The 15,957-nt window shown below is 36.6% G+C and overlaps 1 protein-coding gene across 2 annotated transcripts in view; it reads right to left on the bottom strand.

The window, feature by feature from the left end:
• Positions 1–387: 387 nt before the first annotated feature.
• LYPLAL1 (lysophospholipase like 1) overlaps positions 388–15,957 on the bottom strand; it is a 35,599-nt gene continuing 20,029 nt past the window's right edge. Inside the window, exons 3-5 of one of the 2 annotated variants that reach the window (XM_059413354.1) lie at positions 13,029–13,198; positions 1,878–1,993; positions 388–570 (exon numbers count right to left, since the gene is read on the bottom strand). In XM_059413354.1, coding sequence (XP_059269337.1) covers positions 403–570; positions 1,878–1,993; positions 13,029–13,198 — 454 coding nt within the window. In that variant the 3' untranslated portion in view covers positions 388–402. Of the gene's footprint in view, positions 571–747; positions 1,089–1,877; positions 1,994–13,028; positions 13,199–15,957 lie in introns of those variants that run through there. The other variant, XM_059413353.1, reaches the window with a different exon arrangement.

Below are 15,957 nucleotides of genomic sequence, written 5' to 3'. Positions count from 1 at the left end.
AAAGTTGAAAGAATTTAATAGCTGCGGACCTGCATTATCATAAATGTTAAAGTATTTCAGGCAGAAGGAAAATGGTATCATATGGAAATCTGGCACTACCTTAAGGAATGAAGAGCCCTGGAAAAAGCAGATATAAAATAATGTTAAAATATTAAACTTTAAAGGATAATTTAGTGTCGCTTCCAGCCATTGATGTAACATAGGAAATGAATCTATTCTTTCATCCGAAAGAACAACAACAAAAAAAGGCAAAATACTGAAAACAAAGTTTTTCAAAGTCCTGGACATCGGCCAGTGAAGGACAGTGGTCTCTGATGGAAGGAGCAGGGAACAAGGCGAGGCCTCTGCCCCAGCTTACTGCCTTCAGAGACCTCCTAGGCCACAGAGCGGAGAGAAAACACTTCATGCAGAGCTCGGAGGACCATATTTATTACTCAGAAGGTCTCCAATCGGAGGGGGAGATGGACCTTGAGAGACTGTGGACTCTGAGGAACTAACTGAGGGTTTTGGAGGGGTGGCCGTGGGGCATGGAGCACTGGGTGTGGTGCATAAACAATGAACTCTGGAACACTGAAAAGAAATCAAAAAAATAAATAAAATTTTTTTTAAAAGTCTCCAATTATTTACAAATGTATCTGAAAAACAATCCACAGATGTTTGTCTAAATTAATGTTTGCCATTGATAAGATGATGCTACTCTCTGTAGCTAAGCATTTCAGTGACTAGTAAATAAATCAGTACACGTGATATTTATTAATACTTTAATTATCATTTATCAAACTGTAATTTGGCAGTAAAAACCACTCTTCATGGAGACATGACATGTAGATGAGCAAATCTCTCCTGACTCATTCACTTTGCCTTTCCACTTCTCCCGGAAGCTTTGTAAGAATCCATGACTTCAGTTTCTCGAGCTCAGCTCTGCTTAGCTCATGGTAAACACCCGGGAAACTGTGAAACTTCGCGTTCACTCCGAGGGACCTTAACATCGAGTTTGTCTCCTCACCCCAAGAATGAAGAACTAACTCGTCTGCGGCCCCGTGGCACTGAAATAATTCAGGGGGCACACCGTCGCTGTCCCGAAGAGCCTGAGAGCGGATACGGAAACGGAAATGTTGAAGAAATTCCCTAAAGGACATGATTCTGCGAAATCAGACGAGCAGACAAAGGGCCGCTCTACCCAAGCTTCACTATTCCAAGGGAGAAAAGAGGCGGGCGTGGTGCCGTCTGGGGCATCCAGCTGGCCGCAGGTACCACGGGAGCTACCGGTAGTCTGATGTGACCAGCAGTGACCCCACAGAGGACTGTCTCAAACGTGGGCAGAGTATTTCCTGAAGAAACCGTGGGACTCGAGCAGACACACAGGGTGGCAGGACGGAGGAAGACAGGGACAATTAAGGGAAAAACTACATTGTAGGTTTCATTCCTGTATCCTACCTGTTTCTAGAGTAGGTATGAAGTTACAGCGCTATGTACTGCATTCCTGCATTAGCCTGTTGCTATGAAACCGGCATCGGGAATGTGAGAGATTCTGTTTTGATTACATTCATGACCTAAACAAACCTCGCTATAATCACCCATATTTTTATCATGGTGTAAGGGATACATAGGTATCATACCTACGTACAGATTCTTTTTATTCTTTCGCCTTTGACGCTGAGCTTAACAATAGTCTTTCTATGGCATTTCCTGAACATTAATGACCAGCTGGAATTACTATTTAATATAACTATATTAAATAATATAATCGGGGATGGAGTCCCAACAGTGCTTTGTGCACTGATGGTTACTGCCTAATTATCAATTTCGTTTTAGTTTCAACATGTGAATATTTCATGCTTGTTTGTTTTTTTTTGTTTTTAAAATCTGGAACTTACCTGGTAAACAGCAGATGTTTTATTCAGAAAACTAGAAAGAGCAAATACTCCTGCCACATCTTGATGATTTCTATATGCTAAGTGCATTGCCATGCACCCTCCCATAGAAAATCCTCCTAAAGGAAGCAAAAAATTCACTTATCAGAAGAAGTTGAATAAATGCGACAATAATTTAAAACAAGATACATCTGTGTCAGGCTTCCATGCATATTGTAAAATATTTGGAGACCTTTACAGAGATACAGTGCTAAAAAGAAGTATAGTCTACTTTCGAGCTCATTAAAAAAATACTTATAATGAGTAACACTGGTTCATCTAGGTCATCACTGGTAAAGAGACTTGTTAAAAGAGTTGGGGGGCACCTGGATGGCTCAGTGAGTTAAAGCCTCTGCCTTTGGCTCAGATCATGATCTCAGGGTCCTGGGATCGAGCCCCGCATAGGGCTCTCTGCTCAGCGGGGAGCCTGCTTCCTTTCCTCTCTCTCTACCCACCTCTCTGCCTACTTGTGATCTCTGTCTGTCAAATAAATAAATAAAATCTTAAAAAAGAAAGAGTTGGAATTAAACAAAGAGATCATGCTCATTGACTGAACAATTTATCATAATTCAAAATACGAGTCAGCACAAGTGTTAAACTTCTCATGTCCACTTACGTTTTGCTTATACTTGTATTATAGGAGTCCTCCCACTGCCACCAGAATTAATAACATGCACCTCTCTTACTTGCCAAGCTCCAAGCACCATGAAGAGTTACATTTCTCGTGCCTGCCTTATAAGAGATGTTTAGGTATCTTTTAGGGAAGATAATCAAAAATTTGGTGAGGGGTGCCTCACATATTATTTTGGACCCAGGATACAACGTATGAATGAAGATTACTAAGGCTTGTGAAGTTTGGATTTTTAAGAAGTATATAATATGTAAATAATGACAATGTACGATAAATATTACATCTGTGGTTTTCAACATACCAGAAAGAAAGAATAGGGCCTCAACAGCGGAAGTTCACCATGGATGAGAACCACCTGAAAGGCTCAGTGTGTTAAAGCCTCTGCCTTTGGCTTGGGTCATGATCCCAGGGTCCTGGGATCAAGCTATGCCTCGGGCTCTCTGCTCAGCACAGAGCCTGCCTCCCCCTCTCTCTCTGCCTTATTATCTCTGTCTAAAAAATAAATAAAGTCTTAAAAAAAAATTCGGTGAGCTAGTTAAAACATCTCTGATTTACAATATTGTTTTGGAAACTGACTTATGATGGTATAATTAAAACATGTACCTATACAAACTTTTTCAAAAGATTAAAAAAAATTATTCATTTAACAAACTGTTATTGTCTTTCATGTGTCTGAACACTGTGCTAGCCACCGAAGATAGGCAGACTAAAATACACAGTCCCGTGCTTCCCTCGGCAGCACACGTACTAAATACACAGACCCTTGTCCTCGCTGAGGCACCAGGGACATCACAGAATACGGAGGTAAGTGTAAGATGTGGGGGCCCAACTTCAGGCTCGAGACCTGGAATGCTACTCCCCTGCTTGAGTGAGAGCTAAAAGATGTCTTATTTACATTTTGTGAGAAATAAATATAGTAAGTAAATCACACAGCCACACACTTACGGAAATATAAAAATATACACTGGTGTGGAATCCAGATCTCCTCATTTCCAGCCTCCTGCTTTATTTCACTTAACAAAGGGTAAAGCTGAATGCTTAGAGAGACTATAAATTTAAATTTACTACAATCTCTTTTTACGGACGAAGTGAACCAAGGCCCAAGATTGGGCGACATGTTTAAGGATGGCGTCCCTAATTCTGGCTGTTAAGCTAGGACTTTTGGAATCCAGATTGTTTGTAAGAGACCTTAATGTACTCTCCACTGTCCTCTAGTATTTACTCAAATAGAACTGCTTTTAAATTTTGTTTTTATATTTTATTTATTTAATAACGTCTAATAATATTATCGGGCAGGGCAATAATATTATTTTGGACCCAGGATACAACGTATGAGTGAAGATTACTAAGGCTTGTGAAGTTTGGATTTTTAAGAAGTATATAATATGTAAATAATGACAATTACGATAAATATTACATCTGTGGTTTTCAACATACCAGAAAGAAATAATAGGGCCTCAACAGCAGAAGTTCACCATGAGGAGAACCACCTGAAAGGCTCTTTCAAAATAACCCCCCACACCAGCCACAGATGCAGATACGTCTGAGAGATCATGAATGGGCTTGGCAGGGGACAAGGCAGCACACACACCTTAGAATTGAGTGTGAAAGTTGCATATATGCATCAGATTCCCAAAAAGGTTAAAAACCACCGGACTGCATTATCTGTGCGTGTATTTATTTGAGAGAGAGAGAGAGAGAGAGAATGAAAGAACAAGAGAGAGCAACAGCGAGCACAATTTGGGGGGGAGGGAGAGGCAGAGGGAGAAGCAGACACCCCACTGCGCAAAGAGCCTGATGCGGGGCTCAATCCAAGTACCCTGGGATCATGACCTGAGCCGAAGGCAGAGGCTTAACCCACTGAGCCACCCAGGGGCCCCAGGGTTTCCACAAAGTTTTTTAAACCTATTATATACAAATGCTTAACAATCACTTGTCAACGTCAAACAGCAAGGACTTTCAAAGTTTAGAGCTATTGCAAAGATAGAAGTCTACTTTCAGTTTAAGGTGAAGAATCCGTATCTCCCAGGATATGGCCGCCGACTGCCCTCAAGCTCACAGAACCAATCCTAGCAAACGATTACCTCCTTCATCGCTTCAGATCTCCCCTCTTTTTCCAAGTTACTTACACAATGAATTCCAAGTTGCTTATAAGCAAACACACTGTTCACAACAAAACTACAGCTTTAACACGAGGGGGAAAATGGGAGGGAGGGAGAGATGGGGTTCCTGGTAGAATGAGAGGTAAAGACCGAAGGAGAGAGAGACATAACATGGAGAGGCAGCAGCGATGATGGGTGCTTCTGGTCTTCCAACTGCTTCCTTGGAGCAAGGCCACATGCTTTAACAGAAGGAATCATGCCAAATCCTACTAGAAACTTCTACTGGCATTGAATTCCTGGGTGGAATTTATCAAGGAGATCTTTATTAAACATCAAACTCAAAATCAGACATCGTACAGACCGCCTCTTCTGCTCCGGACTTTTATGTAAGTCTGGGACATAAAGCCTTAGCATTTAGTAGTCTACAAGGTTCATGGGAAGAGGGATTTTTGTCTTAGTCACTGATGTCCCCTCCCTATGCTTAGAACAAGTGCCTGGCACATAGCAGGCATCTAGTAAGTATCTCATCAAATAAATGAATAAATATAAGTTGTGGTTCTATAAAATTATATCTAAAAGGGGGCAAATTTGTATCATCAGGGAATGTGGCTCTTTGGCGATCTGACTGGCAAAAAAGTAAAGCTTAGAAAAAAGCAGGAGTGAATGGTTATTGTCCCCCAGCCCGATTTCTAAATCTGGCTCCTTAAAATTAAAGGTTCTTAGACTCAGCGCCAGACCCTCTAACACAATCTCAAAGTACAAAAGCTCTTCTACCTACACATCAAACGTAGGAGAATCAGTCTTAGAAAAATACCAATGGCTGCAAGGCAGACGATTCAGGATTAGGTATAATGGGGAAGAACAGAAAGTGAAAATATGGTCAAGATTTAAAAGAAACCGTATGTTATAGATTCTAAGGCTATAGGAACCAAGGTTTTATTTTTTGGAGAAATTCAAGAGCTTGAATTATATTTTTGCCAAATGTACCTAAGGAATATATTAACTATGACCAGTGTGACTAAGGAACTACATGTTTAATTTTATTTAATTTCAGTGAGTTCAAATTTAAGCCTAAATAGTCACATGTGCTAAGGACTATCATAGCGGACGATGAAGTTTCAGGTAATCTAAGCTGCATCAATGATTGAAAAGAACTTCACAAATCATAATTGGAGCAAAAAGAAAACATTTCATAAAGAGATGTTGAGAGTAGGATCATTAAATGTGATCTTTTAATATGACAGATATTTAAAAATCATAAGATAAAAGGTGTATGAAACAGATGAGTAAGCAAAAACAACTTACAGTTATTTTAAAATCATCCATACTGGGAAAATTTTACAGATTAAATTTCCCCCTCCACCATTTCATTCTTACTGACCAGGGTAACCTAATCACTTTGTGTGGTTTCAGAGCCCCTTGAATGAAACCAGTCTAACAAGAACAAGACCAAAGGTAAGAAAACATTTCCCACATTTGAGACGTCATTATGAACAGATATGAGTGCGTCCTGCAGATACTGAACCTCAGGTTCGATACTCATAATTCACAGTGAAAATAAATGTACTCACTAAATCTTATTATTTAAAGATTTACTCTAAGCCCCTTATCCAATTATAATCTTGTGAGGTAATCTGCTATTTCTCACCAGTCATCTTTGACAATTCAATCACCTTTAGCATCACAACTTATTATGAAAAGGGACTTTGTGTACTTTTTTCTAATAGAAGGAAATTTAACACAAAAGACTAGTTATTTGAATTCAATTTCCATCTAAATGTCTAAAATGCAATATAAAATATACTGTTCAATAAGTAAATACCAAATAGTAAACTCATTGTAGGTAATGGTTACAATGTATATTTATAGTTGCTGGCAAAGTATTAAAACGTCAAGAGTTAACATTTCAACATACATTTAAGATTAACAAGCTGAATAAAACATGTTAAAAAATAATAAACCTAGTTTTTATGAACTCTTTAAATAAAATAAAACAGAAACAATGTATTTAAAAAAAAAAATATCCTGGGAAAACTAATCTATCTGAAAACAAAATCCAGAGGAAAAAAAATACTTACAAATTCAAGTTTACCATCAATTAAACAGAACTTTTAGCATGTAATAAAATCTACCCTCCCTTCAAATTTCAACAATTCTTCCATTTAACTTATATATTATAGTTATTCAGACTAAACTGTGTGAAAGTCTCAAAAGGTTTGGGAATATCTATTTGTCTATTTTCTCTGCTATTTACAGGGTAAACAAAATACTTATCATCTTCCAAGAAAAGCTGTTGAAACAGGACTTCCAAGACCTTAAAGTTCTAATTGTTGTTAAAGAAACACAAGTTGTTTAATGAAGATATATATACATATATATATATATGAAAAGAAAGTAGGAGTCTGCTATCATTTCTCAAGTTTTAGCTCAAGAAAGAGCTAAAAGTTTCAAAAGAAACTTGTGTAAGGTCAGGACGAAGGGAGACGGGAAATTTTGGTGCTCATCTTCATCTTGGTCATTGCAATTGTCCCTTCATCTTTATTTTAAATATTATAAAATTAATACATTGATATATATCCAGTGTATAAAGTGTTTACACCATACAGGCAGAAATAAATGAGTCATCCAAAATTGCACTACTCATACATAATTCTGACATATTTTTAAAGTTAATTTTAATAGTTAAACACTCAATATATAATTTTTATACCTTACTTTTTCTTTCATATTATACTGACTTAAGTCTTTCAACAGAATTAAAAAAAAACATAACTTTATTCCTTGAACACACACTCATAATGTTCATTCTATGTGTACATAAGGTATTTAATAATTACATAATATTCAATTGTATTAATAGACCATAATTCCCTTAACCATTTCTCTCATGATGGGTATTTAGAACATCCACATAAATTACTCAGGTGTTAATTCCAGGATTACTTGATTCTCCCTGCTTCAAAATTCTGACAGTATGTTCATATTATCAAAATTCTTGTAATCTGGTTATTTCATTAGTCAGATTCCAGATGTCCTAGATCAAAGTTAAACCCTAAATTTTATCAGCTTTGTCTTAACAAATTGTCACCACCTAGTGGCCAAAAAGGGAATCCCATCCTGGTACAAGGGTGATGAAGTCAAAGGATCTGGGTTCTAGTCCCAACTAGATTTTATGTTAGCTAGAATCTCTTTGGATTTTAGGTTTTTTTTTGTTGTTGTTGTTTTGTTTTGTTTTTAAATATCAGAAATGAGAATAATAATTTCCTGTTTTACCTGTCACAAGGCTCAAAAGAGATACTGTGCATGAAAACAACCTTATAATTTAAACACTATCTGAAAATAAAACAATGTGTATAATAATGGCAAATTAAAAACTGTCAAGTGTAAAATAAATGTGAACTATTTTAGTACTATTACTACTATATGTACTTTTAAAGCACAGCAGTACACATGGGAAAAATTATACACCTTTCTTCATTTTGATTTCTCACATTATACAGAAACATCCAAGAAGGAAAGGAGTTTCAGCGCTGATATTAACGGAGAGGCAGAATGTAGTACCATGAATTTGCTTACATTCTGCACAATGGACACTCCCCACGTTAATAAAACAAGAAGACAGAATAAAATAACATTATTAATAATTTTCTCAGGCTACAAGATTTGAACCAACTGATTTATTATAATAACTATATTAGCAACAATCAGAAACCGATTTAAAGGCACTATTTTACTGCTCATTTCCCCTAACTTTTATCACATCCTCTGTAGAATCATGAGTGGTACAAATACATAAAATTAAATCAATAAGCTTTCTTATGCCCGATAGTCTTAATGTACAGAGTGAGGATTCACTAATGTCTCCAAGAACACATTGGTGTTCCTGGACCATCTCCTCTCTCTGACCCCAGCACTAGGACAGTTAGTAAACTTTTTGTCTAGTTCTTCCTATTTAGCCAAAGTTAATTTATTTTTTCCATTAAGAAAGCAATAGAGTTCCACTGATGACTAGAAAATCAATATTTGTTCTCACAGGTAATGCCTGCAGTGGACTATCCTGTCCTTCAATAAAAACCTTATTCTTCTTTGTGTTCCCTAAATCTGCAAACAGTGGGTGTGTTAATCACTGTCATTCTCTTGGACCTACTGCATTTGCCTCCTAGCTATGCTCCAGGCTTCAGACCGGCCTGCCCACCACCACACCACCACGTTGCCAGCATAAGCTTTCTGAAATGCACATTCCATCACGTCGTTCTCTGCATCTAATTCAATAATCCTTGGGGACTGGAGTGCATACTAAACTAGTATATCCTGAGAGATTCTAACATGCCCGTGCCCTTCCTTTCTTCCATGAATGTGCTTCCCTCTTTGTTTACCAGTCGTATTCTTATGCATTCTTTAAAACTCAGCTCTTGAGTCCTCTCTTCTAAGAAACAGTCCCTAACTCTCCCAAAGATCATCTGTTTTTCCTGACTGCTCACAATGCACCTTGTAACACACTTTCACAATACATCGCATTAGAACACTTTACTTCTGCATCTCCCTCATTAGGGCTGTACAATTTTTGAAGTTTTCTTGGTATTCCAAGACTTAACATTTTTATTAACAATTTGGAGATCAAATTTAGTATGAGAAGTACCATCTTTGACCTGATCAAGCCAGGTACACTATCCAAAAGCAGTTTGGCAAACATAAATTATTAAAACAACTGTTTTTAAAACTAAGTTTTAAAATAAAAAAAAAAAACCACTCATCAAAATAAAACCACAGACAATGGATAGGCTCCCACCTACTCAAATATAGAGAATAGTGTTGCTTTACAAAGCTACATCGGTTGCAGATATAATCTTAAAGTTAAGGGTTCCATGAGCATATACTGTATGATATTAAACCAGAAATTTTATCCCATAGTAAACAAAATCAATAAGGATAACAATTTTTGTACCTATTATCTCCATGTTTTTCCTTTCTGATCCTAAAATTCTCTAGTTTTTCCTTTTACAATTTTTTTAAAAATTTTATTTATATATTTGACAAAGATCACAAGTAGGCAGAGAGGCAGGCAGAGAGAGAGGAGGATGCAGGGTCCTTACTGAGCAGAGAGCCCGATGCGGGACTTGATCCCAAGACCCCGGGATCATGACCTGAGCCGAAGGCAGAGGCTTTAACCCACTGAGCCACCCAGGCGCCCCTCCTTTTACAATTTTTTAAAAAACCCAACATTACTGTGGTGCATATGTGTGTGTGTAATAAAAATTGTTCAGAATCTCAAGCGCATTTTTCTTTGACTTCCCATTGAATCCCTCCTTCATTAACATGTCATGAATAGCACTTAAATCTTACTTCACTTAAAATGTACCATAATAGACACATAAAAGTATAAAAACCAGTAGAAAAATATTAAGCAGTAACTTCTGTTTAAGTAATCTATGAAAAAGAAAGGGAAACACAGCATGTCCACCACTGAGCAAAATGAAGACAGCTGGTGAGGAAGGAGCAGTGAGCTCCCTGAGTCTCCCGGGGGCAGACCTAACCCAGTAGGGCCTTTCCGCTGTTTGGAGTGACCCTGGCATAAGGGTAAAAAGATTATTTAATTACAGCAAGAAACGTGTCTCAACATTATGTGCCAGACACGTTTCTAAGATGGTAGGAGTTGACTAGTTCAATCATCACAACTCTGTAAGAGAACTACTATTATTGTCATCCAAGCACAGAGGCTAAGGGGATTCTGTACCTACAAAGTCCTGAGTCTAGGGTTGCAAACCTGCAGGCCGAGTCCAGAGCCCAAGCTCTTGCTCGTGGTATACCGCCATCAGCGGCAATTATGATTCACACAACGCAGGGATGCACATACACACACTTGGACACAGCAGTGACACCGCTTCTTGTGCCCCATTTTCAAATAGATGGGTAGTTCGGTTAGGTCCATAAGACAAGCAAATAACAACCACAGCAAAAAGATCTCCATAGGATTAGAATGGTACTTCCTCTCTGCATTAAGAGTTAACCCACGTGGGGCGCCTGGGTGGCTCAGTGGTTTAAAGCCTCTGCCTTCGGCTCAGGTCAGGATCCCAGGGTCCTGGGATCAAGCCCCGCATCGGGCTCTCTGCTCAGCAGGGAGCCTGCTTCCCCCCGACCCAATCCCTGCCTCTCTGCCTACTTGTGATCTCTGTCTGTCAAATAAGTAAATAAAATCTTAAAAAAAAAAAGAGTTAACACACATAAAGAATCCTAGACACAAAAAATGAGTTAATAACCAATATAAACATGTTATATATATATATATATATATATAGTTATGATAATATATGATAATATATGATAATATACCATAAGTTTTATATAGATAACTATATGTGATATATAGTTATATTAATAACTAATATAAACATAACTAATGTTTTGTCATAGTGTAAGAGGTCAAGGGTCATGTGAATTTGGGGGACGTGTTTAATGCTATGCAACCATTCCTGAAGATTTATGTTGACTAGTGAAATGACGAACAATACAGGGAACAAGAACAAACTGTCTTGCATCTGCACATTTGTGTCTCTTTCACATCTCAAAGTAGGAAAGAGGCTTTTTTATAAAAGGTAATCAGCTCAACTCACAAATTAAAAAAAAATAAATATCTTTTTTTCTTTCCCAGCTTTTTATAAAATAAAAATAAAATGTGTAATATTCACAAAATAATGTGTAAATATTTCAATATGGCTTTACCATAAATTTCAAGTTTTATCATTTTATAATGTAATCATCTACAAAGCTTTCAAAAATAAATATTGTTGTTATAAAGTCAATGGAGTTCTGAGAAAATACTGACTATATTACTGATCGCTTTATAAACAAGACTATTTTCTAATAAAGTTCTCTTGGTACTTGAGAAAATAACTAATAGTTCCATGACATGGTAAAAAGAAAGCAAAATAAATTCCAGATGAATCAAAGAATTACATGTACAAAAAAATCACATTATAGAAAACCAGGAGAAAATTTGAGTATTTACCAAGTTCTAGAGATTTTCTTAAACTGAGACCTTACTTGGAAAAGAAAAATCTTAAGAGCAAAGAATAACAGACAACTAAGAAAAACTTTCCTGTGTAAAAATATAACAAACAAAATTAGAAGGAAAATAACAAAGTAATCACAAATTAATTGCCTTATTTTTAGCAAATTTTTTTTCAAGACAATATTATCAATGAGGATATAATAAGACGGACATTCTAATAGGGGTGGGAGAAGTATCAATACGTACAATTTTTTCGTGAAAGGAATTTGACAACATGTATTAGAAGTCTTATACTGCCTCTCAACTCAATGACTAGTTTAGTACTTCAGTAATTTACAAAGGAAGTTTAATAATTTACCCAAATCTTGTCTATACAGGATCCCAATGTGCTTTTAATGTTATTTAGAATATGACAGAGATAGCTAATTTGCTTTATATTTTCATCACTAAATACAACTTGCTATAAACTGAATAGTTATATTTGAAAATAAAACTCCTTCATCAAAATATGTCCTGTACCATCTACATCCTATCCAACTAATCTCATTTTCCTATGTATTATAGAAATAGAGATTTAAATAGCTTAAGTATTTAGTATTTTATTTTATATTTGTATTTATTATAAAATATTTGTATTTTAATATTTCTTTTACCGAAAAAGTAAAGGGCATTAAGTAGAATAAACAATTTATGTAAAGGTACTTTATATCTCCTTGGAAACAGAAATTGCTGAAGGTATTGTTTTGTTTTGTTTTGTTTTTAAAGATTTTATTTTTTTATTTATTTGACAGACAGAGATCACAAGTAGGCAGAGAGGCAGGCAGAGAGAGAGGAAGGGAAGCAGGCTCCCTACTGAGCAGAGAGCCCGATGCGATGCCAGGCTGGATCCCAGGACCCTGGGATCATGACCAGAGCGGAAGGCAGAGGCTTAAACCCACTGAGCCACCCGGGCGCCCCTGCAGGTATGTTTAACAGGAATTTACAAACACCCTACTCCTCTGATACTAACCCTGAAGAGTTTACTTTTCATGAATTTGATATTTTGACAGCATATGCTACCTTAATCATGGCAATAGTTTAAACATACTTATAAAACTTAAGCTAACTAAAATATTTTGAAAACCAAAATGAATAATCTCTTAATTGAAAATTAAGCATGGAATTCTCAAATTATGCTATTATCAGAAAGAAAATAAAGTTTCATGAGCTGTCGTTTAATATTTTTGAAACCCTTACTATGTAAACTCTATTTGAAACTATAAACAGGTCAAATGATATACAAGTGTCTCTAAATAATATTTCAAGTAAAGTTTAATGTATAAGAATAGAGCAAATTGAAAGAAATTTAAATCACCAACATTTAGCGGTCTTACCTACTAATATTCTACTCTTCTTGATGCCACTTTTTACTTCATCATCGATCAAATCTGTAAGCACTTGACACATTACATTGATTGACTCAAGGTGTTCTGGGCAGTCATTAGATATTTTAAATCTGTCAAACCATACATTGGAGATTCCTCCTTTCATAGGAGTATATGGCCTGTTTAAAACCAAAACGAACAAAATAAAAAAAAGGAGAAGAAAATGAAGGGAAAGGGGATGTTATTAAAATGAATGTTTCAATTTCTAAAACACTGATGCGTTGAATAATTTCAATCTCCTCCAAGTTCTATCAGTTAAAGAGTTCATACTGAAAGCAGCCTCTTGCACACTGAATTAACTTGCCTGTACTTACACAGATCCCATTACCATTTCCTACTGCCGACTCAGAATCCTTCCCTATTCACCCCATCTTTTCGGATTCATAAATTCTCCAGAGAATTTCCACGAAAAAAGGAATTATAGATGTCACATATAATTATAATTATATAATTAATATATATAGGGTGCATGTGTTTTATTTATTTTTTTTTCCTGCTCGATTTGATCAGGTCTACCTTTTTTTTTTTTAAATTTGTTTTGATTTTTTTTAGCCCCTTCACCCTCTTTAATGTAAGATCAATATTTTAGTATTCATAACTAACTGAATAATGTTTAATATCTCAAGAGTGGGAAAAAATGATTCACCACGATGTTTTTAAAAGGTGGTTAATTTGTAGCACTTAAGTATGGAAATATGAGTTTATAATTTAAGAGCTTTCTTAATCACATCCAGATCATCCTTAGAATAAGGCCTCAATTTTTTTTCTTAAGAACTTTTTTTTTTTTTTTTTTTTGGTCTTCTTAGGAACCTTCCAATTTTAGCATATGTGCTGCCGAAGCGAGCACTCTTCTTAGGAACCTTCAAATGAGAATTTAATGGGGTACAAATAATCTTTGGAAGCACTCATCAAACAGCTCTTCCATACTGTTTGCATCACTGGGGTCTCAAACTGGATGCCTTATTAGACTTAGATTTTATGTGATCAGATGCTCTGAACTGGGTGCTCTGTTGAACAAGACTGATCTTACAAGATGCTTTATATCTACGTATGAGGTGAAATGGTTATAGTATCAGTGACTCTTAACCCATTCGTTGCCTGTTCCTACTCTGGAAAGCTCTGATAGTAAGTATGTGTCTGTGGCAAGGTATTCAAAATGTTCTGTTTTAACCAATTATAATGGGCTTAAGCGTTCCTGTGTTTATACCCTATGTCAGTAAAGGTAAATGAAGGGGAACAAAAACAATCTTAGACTCTCCCATAAGCAAACACAGAAGTACAGCAAGACACAGAAGATAAACATGGAGAACAAAGGTTTTCCAAAGATGAGGGAGAGGAGGGTTCAATCAAAGAAACTGTTTTCCACGTGGCAAAGTGTGTTTTCCCCTTATGTGACAGTGAAAACAGGATTACGTCCAATGCAAAAAAGACCTAGAAAACACAACCAGTGCTAAAAGCACCTATCATAATTTCAAAGAAATCTAAACCAATGATGACCACAGATGCAGAATACCTCCTGTATTTCCTACTCTGACCAAATCAGAGCTGGATGTATTCTCTCACCATCCAAAGTCAGTGAAATAGGAGTACGAAATGTACAGATAGAAGGGGGAAAAAAGGGCTGAAAAACATCAAGTGAGATCTCAGAGTGCCTCCCTATACATGCTCTAGTGAGAAACATGTTTCCTGGGGAAAGACTAAGTGGAACTTCTGCAAACCCAAAGAGCTAGAAGTAGTCAATTCCTACTTTCTCAACCACTGTTATCAAAGGGGACTCCACATTCTGTGCAGATCTGCCCTTGAGCAGCATCCACTCTAGGGGACCAAATGGGTAGTACAGGAGAGAGCGGAACTAATTTTTCCGTATTGATCATACCACTCCAAAATAAATGGACTTTTTGTGCCTGGAAATCAACAGGATTATATTTGGACAGTTTCTTGGAGAAACTGAAAGCAGAGCTCATGTACAGAGGATCTTGTTTATTTACTAAAATAGAAGAATGTTATCAATATTAATTTGCAGCACCTTTCTAAAATTGGAATGCATATTTGAATAGCCCCTATAAAATAGCACATAAAAACAAATTTTCTTCTGGCTTATGAAGATCTATGGTATTTCGCAAAGACGGGACATTCTATGTGTGTGCTGTCGTGATGTTTTCCGGGGAATGTGATTCTGCGCACCACTCCTCTCCATTGCTCCTCTCTTCTCCTACTGCTCCCCCATCCTGCCTTTCACACTAGGTAAACCATGTTTACCGTCTGGAATATATCCTTGCATTTTTTTTTTTTTTTTGCATATACATTAGAACATGCATCTTTATAGGATTTTTTTTTTTTTAGAGCACTATTTCCTTTTCAAAAATGAGATCGCCTATTTGCTTCCCCTTTGTGCATCATGCTTTTCCCCCTTCATGCTAACTTATGGGTGTCCTTCCTGATAGTTTGAACCCATCCTTTTAAATGACTATATAATACCATAAGATAAATATGTTCCACAGTTTCATCAGCCATTCCCCAAATAATGGGCATTTATTTGGTACACAGGTTTGAACCACTAAGAACAGTTCTGCGTTAAACATATTTGCATACATGTTTTTATGTACTGGGACTTTGAGTCCTATGAACAGTCCAAGAAACAGGACTACTGGATTGAAAGATATTAATTTTTATCTTAGCAGATGTGTTAAAGTTGTTACCATTAAGATTATAAAAAAATCACTTTTGTGCAAGAAAAGAGAACATCCTTTTGTCCACAGCCCTTAGAGCAATAGGTGCTAACATCCCTTAAAATACTAGCATTTAGGGGTAGCTGGGTGGCTCAGTGGGTTAAAGCCTCTGCCTTTGGCTCGGGTCATGATCCCAGGGTCCTGGGATC

Source organism: Mustela nigripes, chromosome 10, assembly GCF_022355385.1.
Source record: "Mustela nigripes isolate SB6536 chromosome 10, MUSNIG.SB6536, whole genome shotgun sequence".
Lineage (NCBI taxonomy): Eukaryota > Metazoa > Chordata > Mammalia > Carnivora > Mustelidae > Mustela > Mustela nigripes.
The sequence above is the reverse complement of the archived record's forward strand: the minus strand, read 5'-3'. Positions and strand labels throughout refer to the sequence as shown.